We start from the raw sequence: 19,454 nt of genomic DNA, 5'->3' as shown, positions 1-19,454 counted from the left end.
TAGGCGATGAGCTAGCAACCTGTCATTATTTGAATCTCAATTCTATCATTATGCGAAACCGCTGAACGTGGCCTATTGGTCTCGTCGAGACTGTTGGCTCTATCTACTCCGCAAGGGATATAGACGTGATTTTATATGTGTATGTGGCAAATAAAAAGATGTAGGTACCCGCTGCCTACCCATGCGGGAAAGAGGCGTGATTATATGTGTGCATGTATTATTTCTTTTGGATATATCTCGCAATAACTGATAATTAATCGTCCATTAGCCAAACATTAATAGCTTTATATGAAAAATACATGTTGTTACCAACATTATGAAAGTAAGAACGACAATAAACCGATCAATAGCACTGATTAATTCGTTTGTGATCTGTAGTAATTAATATACAATGAAAGCGTGGCGCGGAAAGTGGTAAATATGATAAAATACTAAATAAACATTACATTATTCGACCAGTTAATTGTTTCTTTTTTAAAGTTCTTCGTAAGAGTACAGATAAAAATTATCTCATTCCTGCGACACATACGTTGTAGCGGGAGCGATGATTCGGCTCGACCGCCACCAAAGATTCAGATTCGCGATTTCAGAGATTTCACGGATTGGAGCTATATATACAACCTCCGACACAACATCGTCGGAGCCGCGGTTCCCCAGGCATAACACCTAGCCTGGCGGAAGATCTTCCCTTTGGTGGCGGTCGAGCCGAATCATCGCTCCCGCTACATTGGTGACCCCGACGTGATTGGAAGCAACCTTCTCCATCATCATCAACTCCAATCCTCAGCATCACTCCTCACTCTGCAAGCAGTCTCACAGCAAGCCAGCAACTGGGTATCGCAGCAGGTCCATCGCAGCCGACTCACCGAGCTTCCTGGTCCTGTCTCCACCCGCACTCACTCTCATCGACTTCAGCGACCGACGCATCTACCGCAGCCCACGCCTGGATCTCTTCGACGGCCGCTCTTCTCTCCAGCGTGGCAGCTCTGCACGATTTCTCCCGGCGCCAACAAGTCGACTTCGCTCTCTACTGTCTCGACTCACCGCAGACTACGAGCAACGCAACGGCTCACTCCTGACTCACTAGGACTTCGAGCAACTTCCGACTCACTGGAAGACAACTGGCACTTGCAAGCTACTGAAGCACAGATTGCACAGCAAGATCAAGACTTCAGACCTCCGGTCTTGGGGGGGAGTACTGTGGCGACATCTCTACGCCATTCGCCACAAACATCCAATCAAATAACAACTGTCAATCATCTCGAAGAAATCGACGCGCTCAGCCAATAGCAGCGAAGAACCCAAATCGCGATTTCAGAGATTTCACGGATTGGAGCTATATATACAACCTCCGACACAACATCGTCGGAGCCGCGGTTCCCCAGGCATAACACCTAGCCTGGCGGAAGATCTTCCCTTTGGTGGCGGTCGAGCCGAATCATCGCTCCCGCTACAACGTAATCCTATCACGTCTATAACCTAATACTTTCACAGAGCTCTTCAAAGTTGTGAATTCTTCTTATTGAATGGCGTTATCGTGCCCTGTTCTTAAACATATTGTTAATGTCTCATCTTGGCAAAATCCTAGCCTTTCAACGACTCTTATAAGAGCCTAGAGGCCAGCATCCCGTCACTATTTCAATCTTAAGTACAATCACGCCTGTTTCGCATTTACTATGGATTTCCACCTACTACTATCCTTACAAACCACTCCCACTTTCTCCACACTCATTACTCTTTTCATGCATATTCGACGGTTACGGGTACTCCTAACATCCCAATTTCATCATTGTGCTCTCCATACAGCTGAACGTTACCTTTCGATATTGTCTACCCCGCAATTGTGGACGTAATTTGATTATATGTTTGTATTGTCATTTGTTTAGAACTTTGTCACCTTTTATACAATTTAAAAAATATGTAACTTCAACGTCACTGCAGATGACATAACATTGACACAGTAACATCTGTGACATTGACAGATAAATCAAAATATCATTGAAATTTCATGGAAGTGCGACGAAAAAGAGAAAACTAAACAATATTTACGAAAACAAAACGATTTCTACTCAATGAAATAAACACAATCATACCAGTTTAAACAAAAATGGATTTGTCAGCCACAATCGAGAAAAATAAGGCTCCAGAATGCGCAGTGGGTGCCGTTTTGGTGCCAAGCCAAGAACTTCCTGCAGAAACTCCCATAGTTTCCGGGTACGACTGGGAAAGTGGAACGGATTACAATAAAATACTCGACAGCTACACCAGATCTGGTTTCCAAGCCACCAACTTCGGCAAAGCGGTAATAGAGATCAACAAAATGCTCAAATGTCGCTCTGTTACGTTGACTGAAGAAACTAGCGACCCTTATGAAGAAGACTCATTTATTAAAAAGAAGAGTAACTGTACTATATTCTTAGGGTATACTTCTAACATGATTTCGTCAGGTTTGAGAGACACGATAAGATTTCTAGTCAAAAACAGACTTGTGGATTGTATTGTGACCACTGCCGGAGGGGTAGAAGAAGATCTTATCAAATGCCTTGCCCCAACCTATGTAGGAGACTTTAATCTCAGTGGAAAAGTGCTAAGAACCAGGGGGATAAACAGAATTGGTAACTTGTTAGTGCCAAATGATAATTACTGTTGTTTTGAAGAGTGGGTAACGCCGATATTGGACGAAATGCTTGAAGAACAGATAAAAGACGGGACTATTTGGTCGCCGTCAAGAATTATAGCTAAATTGGGAGAGAAAATAAATGATGAAAGTTCAGTATGTTATTGGGCATGGCGTAACAATATCCCTATATTCAGTCCGGCATTAACCGATGGATCTTTAGGTGATATGATGTATTTCCACTCGTTCAAACGATCTGGTCTTGTGATTGACATTTTAGGGGACTTACGAAGGCTGAATACGATGGCTGTGAAAGCTAATAATACGGGTATGATTATATTGGGAGGTGGAGTTGTGAAACATCATATTTGTAATGCAAATTTGATGAGGAACGGTGCTGATTATTCAGTATATGTAAATACAGCGAGTGAGTTTGATGGCAGCGATGCGGGTGCCCGGCCTGATGAAGCCGTTTCCTGGGGAAAGATTCGGATGAATGCGACTCCTGTGAAGTTATATGCGGATGCTACGTTGGTGTTCCCGCTTCTAGTTGCTCAGACATTCGCCAAATATCATTTCAGCAATAAAAAGAATGTGTAAACTAAATTTCTGTTTCATTGCAATTTTGCATATTATTCATTCATACATTCATATAATCAAGTCTATATACCCTGCAGGGTAGAAAGAGCCAGCAGTCTTGAAAGACTAACAGACCTAAGCTGAAGGCTTAATGATAGAATTGGGATTCGAATTGTGACAGGCTGCTGGCCCAAAGCCTTAAAGAAGAATCCCAAGTTGATAAGCTTATCACTTAGTCGCCTTTTATGACATCCATGGGAAAGAAATGGAATGGTCCTATTTTTATATTGCTACCGGGAATCACACGGCACCAATATATATTAAAATTTGTTCTTGTTTGCTATTTGAGAAAACATTATAATTACAAAGTTTTAATTGACAAATATGCATATAAAATCAAAAGATCTGTTTTGCCAAAACGTCCTTGTAAAATTGACTTAACAAGTGCTGCCATCTGTTGTTGAGTAACATATACAAAAAAGTAGTGACATCTAGTATTGAATAGTTGATCTAAATATACAGAGACATCTATTGAGTAAATTCAAACTTTTATTTGCATAACATTTAATTAGTTTGTAATCAGTAATATTAGACATCTGTAAATAAAAGCTAATTGAATTAATGCACAGATTAATTGTATGGTAAAAGGAATAATGAGTTACACTTATATAATCAAAAAGTAAGTAAAATGTTTCCGACCACCCTCGGTGAATGAACTGTCAAATATGCCATGAAGTTAGCCGCTGTCTGGTACGATTTTCAAGCATTGACTTGCCGGTTTTTCGTTGTGTTTGTGTGGTGCTGACGAAAGGACGCCGTTTCTAACGTCTCGTAAATAAGAATTTCGGCTCACGGTGTTTACAGTTTTTGCCTTAAAACTATGTGTTTTACATTACAATTGTGTGCTTACAACTAAAAATGTTTATTAATAACAAATTTTGACGATATTTTACCAAGTTTTCAGTGAGGAAAGTGCAAAAATGCTTGCTCTTCAAGCTTCACTGATACTGACTTTAGTGCTTTTGTCCGGTAAGTCTTGGACTTGATCCTATTTTTAGCCTGCCGGTCGTTCGACGTACAGATATTAATGTTATTTAGACGTTTACACACCATTTCCAGTTATCCTTTGATCTCTTATTTAAACAGAATGTTGGCACTTTGATGTTTTCACTTTAGTTAATTTTCGATAACATGTTTTAGAATTGTCGTTTCCGTTTTATTGTTATTGTTTCCTTTACATATTTCCATTGTTATTGGTTATTTTACGTTAACCCTACACCTGACTTTAAAGATTGTTAAATATCTAACTATTTCTCGCTAGAAATATAATAGGTTTCAGTTCCGTTTACTAAGTGACTGACTGATGTAGAAGCACAGCACAAACCGCTGGGTCTAAAAATTTGTAATTTACTATGTAGGTTCATTATGAGGTCTAGACTTGGACTAAGAGAGGGTTTCCCGAAATTACCGGGATATTTCGTATTTTGATCAAAATTTGCATAGTTTGTTTTCGATTCCAGTCAGCATTGTATATATTCACCTAAGTATAGACTGCTGCTAGACATATTGTAATAATTATTAAGAAATTTCAAGCTTTGTGTTTTTGTTTGTAATGTACAAAATCAAAAACAACTATGCCAGTTTTGATGAAATTTGGCATAAACTTAGATTAGAAAGAGAACGCATTTGAAAAATTTGAGATAATATTTGTTATATTTCATAATATGTATAGGTAATCACGAAAAAAATAATGTACCCACATATTTTCTATCATGATATATTTACGGTCCAAGTAGGTAGGTAGGTATTTTATAAACCATAGAAATATTTATAATGTACTACTGTAAAAATTGACCAAGGATAGCAACAACACTAATACAACTTGAATTCTTATTTATATAAGTTTCTATAAACTCAATTCCAGTAAGTAATTGTATTTTAAAATATATCTACAATTGCGGACTTATTGTTGGCCCAGTTGGGATTTCTTTCAGAAAAGGAAAATAAAAAAATAAATATCCAAAATCATAAAGGCAGCATAGACAAAAAAAGCATTGAGGATGCATTTATTTTTACGGGTCACACATCCCAGCCCTTTTTTCTGTCAGAGCCAGTTTTCACAAGACCCCAAGTCGATCACATAACAAGGTGTTCTCTTCAGTGTATCAAATATGCTATCCTGGGTTGGGTAAGTTAGTCTCTGCCTACCCCACTGGGACGGTGGCGTGCTTTTATGTATGTATTTATTGGGAAAGAATGTGAACAATCAACATGCCAAGAACTTTTGACAAATGATCCATTTCTCAGTTACACTTCAGTAAAGCCATACAGTAATAAAATAGTGAGAGTGTAGAAGTAGTACGTCTGTTACCTACTATATTTATTTGATATTTTATGTATGCATATTTATTTATAATGTATATTATGTATCTTGTATGGATTTATGCATTTTTTTTGCAGTATGCATGTGCACTTTATCGCACCACCAACTTAAAGTTTTTTCTGTTTGGTCAGCTGGTTGACTGGCAGAGAATGCCAAACGGCATTAAGTCCGCCTCTTGTACATTTTTTTTGTGCAATAAAGTTTTAGTTTTTGTTTGTTTGAAAATATGTGTGGATGTTTGTTACTTTTTCATGCAAAAATTACTTAACAGAATTTCATGAAATTTGCATAATATTAATGCAAGTTTCATGATTTGCATATAATTATGTGGTATAGTCATAGATATCAAATTATCAGGATTTTGTCTCTTGAAAGATGAATATAGTTATGAATGTGGATGAAGCGAAAGAAGTGTGCAGGGATCGTGGCAAGTGGAAACATGTGGTCTCTGCCTACCCCTCCGGGTAAGAGGCGTGATTTATGTATGTATGTATATGATTTTTGATTGATCATGAACCATCTGCGTTCTCTATAATTTGAGTATAAACGAAACAATGAGTTCTTTGAAAGCGATCGATGGCTCCCAGTGACTCAATGACATATGACACCGAATGTATTCGCAAAACGCTATGTATGCTGTTATTTATACACAAATATTTTATACTAGAGGCCGCCCGCGACTTGGTCCGCATGGAAACCCTATCAATCCCGCGGGAACTCCGAGATAAAAAATAGCCTATATGATATTCTGGGCCTTCAACTACCCACATACAAAATTTTATCGTTCAGTACTTTTTGCGTGATAGAGTAACAAACATACATACTGACATCCTCACATACTCGCAAACTTTCGCATTTATAATTAATAGGATGTGTATTAGTGCCGTATGGTTCCCGGCACCAAAAAAAAAAAGAATAGGACCACTCGTCCATCTCGTTCCCATGGATGTCGTAAAAGACGGCTCAGGGATAGGCTTATAAACTTGAGATTCTTCTTTTAGGCGACGGGCTAGGAACCTGACACTATTTGAATCTCAATTCTATCATTAAGCAAAATAGCTCAAAGTGCCCTATCAGTCTTTTCAAGACTGTTGGCTCTGTGTACCCCGCAAGGGATATAGACATGACTATATTTATGTATGGTATAACCTTGAAAATACTGAAAGGCCACGTTCAGCTGTATGGCTTATATTTTAGGATGTATTTGCTTTTTTAAAGTTTTTACACATTAATAGTTACCCTCTTAGCAATGCACAATAGCGAAATCTAAAATCTCTTTTTTTTCAAGTCGCTTTTAAAAGCCTAACTCGAAGCTTCAGGGCTCCAAACCAGCTTTACATAATATTAGTGAGGTATCCGAGTCGATAATTATACAAAACCGCGTGGGTCGTTAAAATTCTTCATTTTGCAAAACTCATTAGTTTTTGCTTGACCCTGTTGCGACAATATAGTTAACTACAGAAGTGCGCTTTGGCAGTTTTAATGTTCGTCTGTTTATTTTTTATTTATTTATTAAAATACACATAGAGACAGATTGCAATATTGCATTTTTATCCTTAGGAAATGTTTATATAGTGAACTTAGAAAATGTCCAACTTTAGTGTACACGGCGTGATCATGTAAAATGATTCATTAACATGTTTGGTACCGTATTTCATGATGAAACGTAGTCATCGTTTGACTATGATCTTTTTACTTAGCGGTAGGGGAGGGAGGTTCCTATTATTATTATTTTTTCATTATGTCAATATGATGTGAAATATTCATTTCGAATGTTTAAAAGTCTTTCCCCGTGAAAATGAGTAATACATTTTATTTTCATGAAACCATACAGCTCAAAGTAGGCTTTCAGCCTTTTTTGGACTGTTGGCTCTGTCTGCCACGTAAGGATGAACGTGATATTTACATAAAATTTTAAAAAATACCTATAGAGAATTCAATAAAAATTTCAAATAATTACGGCTGTGTTTAAAAATTTCCGTGACATACGGACGGATAAACGAACATGATAAAGCTATAAGTATTGGTTCCTTTTTTTGCCATTTCGTTGTGGAACCCTAAAATTTAATTTTTGACCACACTCAAAAACATTTAGTACTTCCATACTAGCAGACGCTACTTCTGTACCATCCATATTTTGTACGCACCCAGGTAACAAACATTTGGACTGGACCCGCCCATTTGGTCTCAGTGGGATGAAGGTTTTTTGTTTTCAAATTTAAAAAAAAAACTATCTACTAATAATTTATTAAGGGCATGATTGCTATGTTATAATGTTATAGGTTTTTTTCTTCGCATTTTCGGAGTAAGTATGTATGTATTCGTAAATAGAGTTTTATTTATTCTAGCTGTTACCCGGGTATTTTAAAATGAACATACATACATTAATTCACCACTTTTACTCGGAGGCAAGCAAGGAGGTAAGCAGAGACTACATCTTTCCACTTGCCACGATGTCTGCATACTTTTTTCGCTTCATCCACATTCATAACTCTCTTCATGCAAGCTCGGCGGTTTTGGGTAATCTTGACTTTACCTTTTGTAAGAATGTCCTTAATTTGATCAAGGTACGTTCGTACGGCCTTCCCACTCCTACCTTTCCATCCACACTCTTCTTTTATATTTGCTTAGTCAACCTATTCTCATTCTTACTCGTTTCGTATTTAAAATAAAAGTAATGTTAAATCTTCAGGTTTTAAATGATCTAAGTAATCACTTTTGTTTGTAATGACTTGGTATTTGTATACCAAGTAATATGAAAATTTTGGAAAATTATGTTCTTTAAAAGCTGAGTTTCACACTTATCAAGTAATTAAGAGTTTGGCTAACGATGTAGGCTTTTGACGTTTGTCATACCCTCTGTCAAACGAATTGAACACATTTTTTTCCCATTGTGTATGCAGAAGAACCTAATTCCTTCAACAAAACAATATATAGCAAAAAAAAATAATCTATGTACTCTAATTCATACAATTAAATTTGAATGCGGAACATCGCGAAGTCAGCCACAATTGCATTGTCTACCGGATAAGCAATCAGAAATCAAAAGAAGAACGACTCGAGCCACCGGTGCCCGCCCCTGGTGGGGCGCGCGACTATAAAACCCGACATATTTACGAGCTACGCTCTCCCCCCTGGATTTGCTCGTGGTACAAGTTAACAGCGGGTTACATAGAGAGCGGTGGCTTATTAATCGCCTTCAAAAAAGGTGGTTCTTAGTTAAATCTAATCTTAGTAAGGTGATTGTGTCTGTCCGCCATTATCTCGTGTTTCGCTGAACCGATTTTGATGCGGTTTTCTGGAAATTGTTTGATACACTTAGGACAAGGTTATAGAAATTTAAAAATGGAGGATATCGATTTTTTATTAAACACTATGTCAAATAAGTACAAATGATTCACAAAACTGCCGACAGTAGCATCAACGCTAATCGCTCAATTTATAAGGGTTGGCAAAAAATATGACGCAATTTTAGCTTAAAATTTCTTTGAAAAAGTTTGTCAGATTTACGAACTAATCGGTCTGAAAATTTGATTGACTCTTTATAAGCAAAAGTAATGGTATCTTCATTCATCAGAGATAATTTATTCCACTTGTCACGCTCCCCTTAAAATGATACGAAATTTGGAAGCCCCTCTATTTCTGTGTATAACAGCATTAACGTAGGAACATACACACATTTTATTCTTATCAAATTCATTATCTGAAAAGAAAGAAAGCGAAATTTCGTTTGTAAACTATTTAACACTTAAGGACTCGCAACTGGGTCCAGTGGACCCAGTCCTGTGAATTTTGTTGATTTACTTAAAAATTACGACATTTGCGACGTTGCTGTTTTTAGTACCTTTCGGCCATAGCATAAAGCGGTAGATTACGATCTAAGTTGTCAGTTAGCGTGCTGCCCGTGAGTGCTACGGACGTAAAAGGTGCGTATGGGTCCGCTGGACCCGGTAGCGATTAAATACGTAAGTGTTTTTTCTCTTATTCGTAGTACCTTCATATGATCTCACCCGAAGAGATTTTATTCAAACGTTGCTATTTCTTTGATTAAACCACACATACATATAAGAATTTCTATTATTAATATTCCACATCATATCAAAACCCGTATTCGAAATATAATTCTGGAATTTGAACCAACTGCAGCATCCAACGCACCCCTACCAACGAGTGGACGAAAAGTACGTTGTGGTCCATGTAACTGGAAGAGAGATAGGAAAACCAAGGTTTTTTGTGTAAAATGTAATACACCAGTTTGTGGAGAACACATGAAACAGATTTGTGCAAATTGTTATGGCTTAGTTTGATGTAGAAAAATGATTTTATCTCAAAAAATTTTAATCTAAAATTTGTTGATTTTGAAAGTTGATTTTGCTTGTTCCTATGAAAATTGATCTCTTAGATATATTTTTTCTTAGATGATACATTATAGTAGTATATTAAGGTAAAGAAGATTTTGTTTAAAATATATCGTTACAGAATTTATTAATATTAGTCTAAGTTCAGTCATAAAAATATGCCAAAATTACTTATATTTTTGAAATGACAACTTGATTAAGTAAAAACAGTAAATTTTTCTTTTTTATTAAATATTTGTTTTCTTTTTGAACTTAATTAACGATATTAAAAGAAACCAACTCCTTTCATTAAGCAGTTTACAAAAAAAGAGATGTTTTTTGTCTGGGTTCGCTGGACCCGGTTGCGGGTGTTTATGTTGCTTTTTGAAGCGCGGGTCCCTAAGTGTTAAAACTTATTAAACTGAACATACAAAATTAGCTTTTTCTATTAGACCGCTATTTCTTCATCACTTGTACCACACAACAACCACAACTTAATCCCTCAGAAGATAATCCAAATTGCACTGTATACCGTATTAATAAAGTCCATATTTCAATTAAGCGAACGACAACTCTTCAAAACTCCGGTGTTTTTAGCTATTTTTTTTCGCTCTATCCAGAATGAATATTTTTGAATTTGTTATTCGCTACTTGAGGCTCTATGAAATTATATTTTCTTGCTCTAAGTACACAGACAAGGAAAAAATAGTGTCGTATGGTTCTCGGCACTCTAATAGAATAGAACAATTCCATCTCTTTCTTCTTACTCCTGGCTTTAGTCCCGGTTGCATCCGCCTCTCTGGAGAGGAGCCCGGGGTATGCCTTTGACCATCGACCCTGGATTGAGTGAGTCAGGTTTTTACACGAAGTGACTCCCAGCTAACCTCCGCAACCTTTGCAGGTAAACCTAACCCGTATTGGATCCATGGTTACACATCCAGTTGCCTGAATGTGCAGGTTTCCTCACGATGTTATGAATATTTAACGGCCTCTGTGGCGCAACGGTAGTACGCTTGTCTGTGACACCGGAGGTCTCGGGTTCGAATCCCGGCCAGGGCATGATGAGAAAAGAAATTAATTGGCCTGGATCTTGGATGTTTATTTGTTATAAAATATAGTACCTATCGTTGAGTTAGTATCTCGTAACACAAGTCTCGAACTAACGAGGCTAACTCAATCTGTGTAATTTGTCCCGTATATATAATTACTAGCTGTGCCCGCGACTTCGTCCGCGTCGAATAGTTATTTTAGGCATCATTGAAGCCCTCAAGGATGAATAATTTTCCTCGTTTTTTTTTCACATTTTCCATTATTTCTTCGCTCCTAAAAGTTCCAGCGTGATGTTATATAGCCTAAAGCCTTCCTCGATAAATGGTCTATTTAACACAAAAATAATTTTTAAATTCGAACCAGTAAGTAGTTCCTGAGATTAGCGCGTTCAAACAAACAAACAAACTATTCAGCTTTATAATATTAGTATAGATTTATGAATGAATGGATTGAAATTCAAACAAATTGTTAATTAGTTTGTCTTATTGTTTCAGGTTTTGATTACGCCATCGGATCTGAAGGTTTGTTAATTTTTGGTATAATATTTTACGGAAACATTGACCGGTTTCAGGAAAGATTTAAGGAGGACTTTGGAACTATCTCAACCACTGTTATTTGTCCCGTATAAGTATATATTTATTTATTTAATACAAGAGTCCGCCCGCGACTTCGTCCGCATTAATCCCTATCAATCCCGCGGAAACTCCGGGATAAAAAGTAGCCTATATGTTATTCTGGGTCTTCAGCTACCTACATACCAAATTTCATCGTAATCGGTTCAGTAGTTTTTGCGTGAAAGAGTAATAAACATACATCCTGACATACTTACAAACTTTCGCATTTATAATTTTAGTAGGATCTATGTATGGTACATACATATTATCACGTCTATATCCCTTGCGGGGTAGACAGAGCCAACAGTTTTAATAAGACTGAATGGCCACACGTGGCGACGTTCAGCTTTGTATGCTGGTAACATTAACCTTATCACCCTTACCCCCTGAAGGTCAAAGGTCACCGCCGGTCATAGCAAAGTCAGTTGTTAAGTCTATATGTACTTAGGAATGCAGGTCTTGTCTGTCGGTACGCTATTGTTCTTATACCGAACGCGATGGTGTAGTGGTAATGTGCTTTCATTTTAGTCACGAGGTCTCGGATTCGATCCGCGGTCAGGTGATGGTGGCGATAAACGAAGTTTTTTTCTAATTGGTCTGGTATTTTGAGGTGACAATATTTTTTCATGATAATACCACTTATGGAAAATAAAATATACAAACTAAAAAAGAAATAAAATATTGAATTTGTTTATTTATATATTTTTTTTGTTTTTTAGATAAAATAGATACTTAGACTCTGCGACAAGATTCCCAGCTACTTAGGGACTAAAAATCACACTTGCAATTAGCCGATGGCTATACGCATATTGGCGTCCCTTTCATTCGCACGTATTGTGAGCGAGACGGACAGACAAAAGAACGCTCGCGTATTCATAGCGGAGGCGGCGAAGCGTAAGCACTAGACTTGTCGATGATGATGACGTAGGGATGGGGAACGCTTTCTTTATTGGTTATCGATATCGATAGAATATTTTTTTCTTCTTGGTGCGCTGATGAATGACGTTCCAATCTAAGTTAAAATTTTCAGAGTTTTCCACCGATATCGATAGAATATTTTTTCCAGAGTTTTCCAACATTTTTTCAGCCTAGTAGCTGGCTGTCTTCAGGTCGTATCAAGTGTAGATGTTTGGGCACTGGACGACAGATGTTCAGATCTTTGGGAAGAGATGCATAGTTAGTCAGAATGTAACAATGGTCGGTCTTGTTGAGTTGAACAAAATTATGTAAACTTAATCTGTAAGTTGCTAATATCTTAATAGGAACCTGTCCTAGTTGAAGTAATGTCCAGAAGGGGTTTAAGCTTTTCAATTCAACAGAAAGGAGAGTACGCAACCGGTTTAAAGCAACCCTTGCGTATACGTTGAAATTGAGATCAAAGTGTTCAAAACTAAACTTTACCTTGACTATTCAAAGCTGATATGGAATCGTGTCGATACTTTCCGATAAAACATCGATAAAAGAACCTAACGTCACTACATCGAAATAGACACTGCCACTTGATGACTGCACGGTCGCATTGAATAGTGAAAGATATATCACCCTGTATGTTTACGTCGCCATCGATTGGTGGATATTTCGTTCTTTTTTCGAAATTTTTCTTTGACAGGTGATGTGACGGGTACCTATTGGCGCGCAGATTACTTTTTGATTTTTTAGGGTAACTAACCGTCGGCAAAAACAATTTAACTGTTAATTATGAGAGATGATAAATCCCTTTTGTGCCGTGTATACCTACTTCATCCAACTCCCATAGATGTTGTGAAGACGACAAAGGGAATAGCCACTTTCTTTTAGAGGTTGGACGGGATAGAAGTCGCTTCGGGTCAAAACGAGACTTAATAAATCCAGGTTCATACATACATATACATACATATGGTCGGTCACGTCTATATCCCTTGTGGGGTAGACAGAGCCAACAGTTTTGAAAAGAGTGATGGGCCACGCTCAGCTATTTGGCTAAATGATAGAATTGAGATTCAAATAGTGACAGGTTGCTAGGCCATCGCCTAAGAAGAAAAGAAGAATCCCAAGTTTGCCTACTCGTATCTCTTAGTCGCCTTTTCCGACATCTATGGGAAAGATAGTATATATAAATATATACTAATATATAAACATGGCCGAGGTGGGATTCGAAACTGTGCTTTTATGCGCGTTACGCTTTTCAACAAGGCACCCTACCGATTCGTCCACCGACGCTCTCGGCAAGACTTTGTTGACAGTTGTTTCTTTTTCCACTAATATAAATTAAAACCTGAGTTGTGGTTATTTCTAAAAAAATTAAAACTATCTCCTACGCCGAAATTAATGTACGAATTAACAAACCATCGAAGAGATACTTTAAAAAATTCCAAAACCAAGATGGCGGCACATTGGCGCGCTTTTTTACACACCCTTTGTTCGAACGGAATGTTAGTGTTGCAATTCTTTTTTGTTCCAACGACGAATTGATGGTCCATTGTGTTGCCATACGCGAAATTCCGGCGCGGAATAATTGATAAGTTCTCTCTATGGTCGCAGTTCTTTTTTCGCGGGCCCCCGATTCGCGGATTAGGATATTCTTTTTTCAAATTTCCCGCATTGTTTTGCATGTTTGCGTTTGTCTGCCTAGTTTTCATAGATTTTTCGGAGTTAGATTTTTGTGTCTGCTGCGAGTTTGAAAAGGAATTTTTAGTAGGCATTTTTTTGGGAGCGCCATGTTCTTTATTCGCCTAACAAACAGAAATAACGGTTTTTTTCTTTGCAGTAAAAAATATGAAAATTCGATTGTCTGAAACATACTACATACACGGTAGCTGTGATGTGTGTATGTTACTAATCTGTTGATTACAGATACATACATTCACGTCTTTTTCCCTTACGGGGTTGACAGAGACAACAGTTTTGCAAAATACAGTGAGGCTACGTCCCGCTGTATGGTTTTTAGCGATGGAATTGATATAAAAAAAATTGACAGGTGGCTTGCCCCTAAAAGAAGAATCCCAAGTTCCCAAGTCCAATCCCAATTACGAGTAACAAGTTTATCATGGAGCCAAACAGCTGAACTTTGCCTATTAGTATTTTCAAGGCTTTTTGCTCTGTCTACCCCGCAAGGGATATAGACGCGATTATATTTATGTAGGTACCTATGTGATTAATATGTATTTTGTAAAATATTTGTGTTCTGGCACACAAAACCATGTTCACAAGTGAAATAGTCTCCATTAAAAGACTCGTGCTGTTTCCTCAAATTTCTATTTTCTATATTCTCTGCAAGGGTCCCCAAGACCGCAGTCCGATCACGTAGCGACCCAAATAATTCGCGCAGCCGCCATGGATTATATCGGAAACGCTGCGGATGGATGTGTAGGTACGTTTTTTTTTGTGTGGTTCCTCTGTAATAATCAATTCATAAATGTGCCGTGTGGTTCCCGGCACCAATACAAAAAAGAATAGGACCGCTCCATCTCTTTCCCATGGATGTCTTAAAAGGCGACTAAGAGATAGGCTTAGAAACTTGGGATTCTTTTTTAGGCGATGGGCTAGCAACCTATCACTATTTGAATCTCAATTCTATCATAAAGCCAAATAGCTGAACGTGGCCATTCGGTCTTTTCAAGCCTGTTGGCTCTGTCTACCCCGCAAAGGATATAGACGTGACCATATTTATGTATGTATGTATGGTTCCTCAGATGGATGGTAATTTAGAATAGAATAGATTTATTTTCAAATATTTATTTTACAATCCTATGAATAATATTTGACAATCCTACTAATATTATAAATGCGAAAGTTTGTGTGTATGTCAGGACGTCAGTATGGACGTTTGTTACTCTTTCACGCAACAACCAATGAACCGATTACGATGAAATTTTGGTATGTAGGTAGCTGAAAACCCAGGCTAAAAAGGCTACTTCTTATCCCGGAGTTCCCGCGGGATCGATAGGGTTTCCATGCGGACGAAGTCGCGGGCGGCCTCTAGTAAAATATATCTAAACTCTGTAATATTTCCCTAACTGAACAAACCATGACAACCGTTGCTATGGCGTACATAAAGAAGGTTGCTCACAGTCTTTATTCTTTTATCCGGAGCTACGAGTAAAAGTTAATGCAATTTGGTCGTGAGATGTGTTCCGAACCTAAGGATATAATTCGATACATCTGCGCGCTCGGGTACAATGGACGACGTACAGGCGAAGGAAAAAGTGTTAGATTGAAGATGTTACGCTATCTTGTTTGTCATCTATACCTACTAATATTATAAAGCTGAAGAGTTTGTTTGTTTGAAAGCCGCTAATCTCAGGAACTACTGGTTCGAATTGAAAAATTATTTTTGTGTTGAATTGACCATTTATCGAGAAAGGCTTTTGGCTTTATGACATCACGCTACAACAATTAGGAGCGAAGAAATAATGGAAAATGTGAAAAAAAAAACGAGGTAAATTATTCATCCTTGGCTTCAATGATGCCCAAAATTCCACGCGGACGAAGTCGCGGGCACAGCTAGTCATTAATACTTGCAATATGTGTAAGAATATATGAGTTATGAATGTGGATGAAGCGAAGGAAGTATGCAGAGATCGTGGCAAGTGGAAAGGTGTAGTGTCTGCCTACCCCTCCGGGGAAAAGGCATGATTTTATGTATGTATGTATATACAAGGTGTAACGGAAAGGGGGTTATCATAAAAAGTGGGTGGATACTATACCTTAAATAGATTCTTCCTACTGCTACTGCTGGTCCTTATCACCATGTTCATAAATGCATGTCAATAAAATTTCGCAATAAAATGTATTTATTTAAATGTAAACAAACGTGGCAAATCACTATCGGGTCAACATCCCCAATTCAAAACAACACACACACTAAGACACTATCGATGTAGTACACTAAAACACTAACTCCTCACTCGTCATTTTCTCCTGGTACCGTCGGCGACCTAAGTCGTAGGTAGCCGCTTTGTCGGCGCCGTCAAAGAGATCGCGGCAAGGCGGCGAACGTTTGACGAAGATTCTAAAACAAACAAATAAGACTCGTTTACTTAATCAATAAGAATCATTTTGCTTTGACAGAGGTACGTCGTTTAAGACATTCAATCGATTTGAAAATATTCGCATGAAATGCAAAAGAAATAATAATTACCTACATACATAAAACCACGACTTTTTCCCGGAGGGATAGACAGAGACTACATCTTTCCACGATCTCTGCATACTTCCTTCGCTTCATCCACATTCATAACTCTTCATGCAAGCTAATAAATAATTACCTACATTACAAAATAAATTGGTAACTAAGTCAAAGAAAGATTGAAAACCTACATACCTTTCAAAGAAAGGGTTCAAAACGTCGACCTCCTTCTTGGATGCACAAGTCAGCTCTCCGGTAAATGGAAACCCAGACATTGCGAAGCATTCCTGGCGTTACAGTATCGCATGCGGTTTGATGCGGGCAACCATTTCTTCGCTCGAAGGGGAATCCGACGCATACACTTTATTTTTAATGTATCCCCAGAAAAAAAGTCAAGTGGTGTGAGTTCTGGAGACCGCGGAGGCAATGCGATACGTCCTCCTCGTCCAATCCATTCCGGGAACCGGGCATTGAGGTGGCTGCGCTCATCACGAGCGAAGTGAGCTGGAGCGCCACCATGTTGGAATATTAGGTTGTTTTCCATCACGATATCCACGTAACTTCTCACTGGCATTACTGTTCCTCATTTAAGTAATTTTCTAGGAAATTTAGGCTGTTAGGCAAAAAATATGGTTCAACGACAACATCTCCGACTATTCCAGCATCCAGCCAACACATTTATCCGCCACTGGTACTGGAAAGATGACTCCGTAAAAACATGTGGATTGGTAGCTAGGTATGCGACCAATAATGTTCATTGTAGTCGTAATAATATTCTGAATTACTCAAAGAAATCACGAAAGAGAACACGTGTACGAAAAAGTCAAAACACAAACAATGTTGTCACCAGTGCTGCCAGACCAAAAATCCGATTGAGCGCTGTAAGATGTAAAAAAGCGCTCGATTTCTTGGAAATTGTGCTTTAAAAAAGCGCTAGATATCGCGCTAAAAGAACAATTTTTCTTGAATGAAATAAAGCAAACAAACAAAAAAACACGCTATTAGGCTTTAAAATAACTGATGCTGATAGAGCCATAGAGTTTTTTAATATGTCATGATGTAAATTAAAAAAAACACCAGATTATCCGCTAGGTGCCATAATTCTGTAAAGCGCACCAAACACATAAAAAAAGCGCTAGATCTAGCGCCCAAAGCGCTAAAATGGCAGCACTGGTTGTCACGCAAACCGATAGCGAACGACTGATTGACTTCTCAAATAATTGTACATTTCCGCTTCCCGATTCTGGCATCCTAGTACTGGGGAGACACGGGCAAAGTCGACCACGGCCACTTTAACCTAAAATATTTTTGCAAACAAAGGTGAAATAAAATTATTTTAGTAAAAATATGTTTTGTCCCTATGATTCAATATCTTATTAATTTTACCATAATAAAGGGGTTAAAAACAGTATTATTTGATTTCAAAATTTTACCATACTTACTACCACTCTTACCAATAGGAAAAAGTGGCATGTACAAAACGTGTTTCCTAGGTTGACTAAATGTTGACAACTTTTTTTATTAATGCGGCGATAAAATTAAACAAAGTAAAAGTTTACTAATCACAAACGTAAATAATCAGGTGGGATCATCATTTTACCCTAACTTACCCTAAAGCGGAAAAAAGGATACGTGTACATCACCTGTCTCGCGGCGTAGCGCCATTGGGCGGCGCTTAGTGTACTAGAACAGTGAACTCATTGACTGCGCACACACACACCCTCAAATTTGAATATTGACCTTGAATTAGTCGAATTTAAGAACGAGAGACAAGTACTCTATCTAGTCTTGCCTTCTCGTTTTGGTAAATTAGGGGCCCGTTTTGATTTACTTTTAAGTAGATAAATTAAACCTCTTGCGTATCCATGAAATCCTGGTAGCTAAATGATAAATTCCTTTATTTTATTCGGAGATGTTTTTACCCATGATGCAAAAAAGAGCAGTGTTGTTGATGCAGATGACGCAGAGAGACTGCCGTCTGACGTCCGCAAGGATCAGAGACTTAAAAGAAAACATGTTTCCCTTCACGAACATTTCTTTCTTCCCGGACTTTTAACAACCTATGTAAACGTCATTTAAGTACTAGATCATTAGTAATAGTTTTATTAATTTATGACGATATTCGTTTATCGGCTTCTTAAAATATGAAAAAGAATTTCGTTCGTAATAGAAAATTTCTTAAAATATCCGGAACCCATTTTAATACATTATTAATCGACCTTGCTCTTTGCTCCTTGCAAAGAAAAGTCACGCCGATTTCAGGGTTCATTTGGAAAATTTTAGTTAAAACCAACAACAATAGTTTGCTCGGAATTTGTGATTCAATAATAGTTTGATTATTTCTCTTTTTAATTATTAATTCTTTAAAAATTATTTCTTTCATATTTAAATTTTTCATAATGTTACAAACACGTTCTGGTAAATACTACATTGATATTATTCAGTACGCTTAGTTCGTTGTTTTACTTTTACTTTATTACTGTAAAAACGCCAGTCCGGTATTTTAGTTGCTACAATTAATCTGCTAAAATAATTGATGAGAAACTGTTTGTCAGTTTTCTTTTTTGCCATGAGATTGAAGAGTCATATGAAACACTGATATTCTAACAGCCTTCAGTGTAAAGTTGTAATTTTAATGAGATAAAGTAAAAAATCAAGTTTCCCAGGTGGGACTCGTCAGCTAAATAGTAAAAAGTAAAGAAAAAAGCAGGAACACTTAGTTAAGAAAAACAAAAAAATATCCGGAACCCTGGCTCTAAAATACTAT

General features: G+C 37.6%; 2 protein-coding genes across 2 annotated transcripts in view; both read left to right on the top strand.

Annotated features, from left to right (window-relative positions):
- Window positions 1-1,985: 1,985 nt before the first annotated feature.
- LOC106142132 (probable deoxyhypusine synthase) lies at window positions 1,986-3,217 on the top strand. Its single transcript, XM_013343761.2, has one exon. The coding sequence runs from the start codon at window positions 2,108-2,110 to the stop codon at window positions 3,215-3,217; it is 1,110 nt and encodes a 369-aa protein (XP_013199215.2). The 5' UTR covers window positions 1,986-2,107.
- A 783-nt stretch (window positions 3,218-4,000) lies between these two features.
- The window catches only part of LOC106142121 (tyrosine-protein kinase-like otk), a 49,350-nt gene continuing 33,896 nt past the window's right edge, over window positions 4,001-19,454 (top strand). Inside the window, exons 1-2 of the mRNA XM_060952005.1 lie at window positions 4,001-4,225; window positions 11,461-11,487. Of these exons, the coding sequence (XP_060807988.1) occupies window positions 4,177-4,225; window positions 11,461-11,487 (76 nt within the window). The 5' untranslated portion in view covers window positions 4,001-4,176. The remainder of the gene's footprint in view (window positions 4,226-11,460; window positions 11,488-19,454) is intronic.

This window comes from Amyelois transitella, chromosome 27 (assembly GCF_032362555.1).
Source record: "Amyelois transitella isolate CPQ chromosome 27, ilAmyTran1.1, whole genome shotgun sequence".
Classification (NCBI taxonomy): Eukaryota; Metazoa; Arthropoda; class Insecta; order Lepidoptera; family Pyralidae; genus Amyelois; species Amyelois transitella.
The sequence above is the reverse complement of the archived record's forward strand: the minus strand, read 5'-3'. Positions and strand labels throughout refer to the sequence as shown.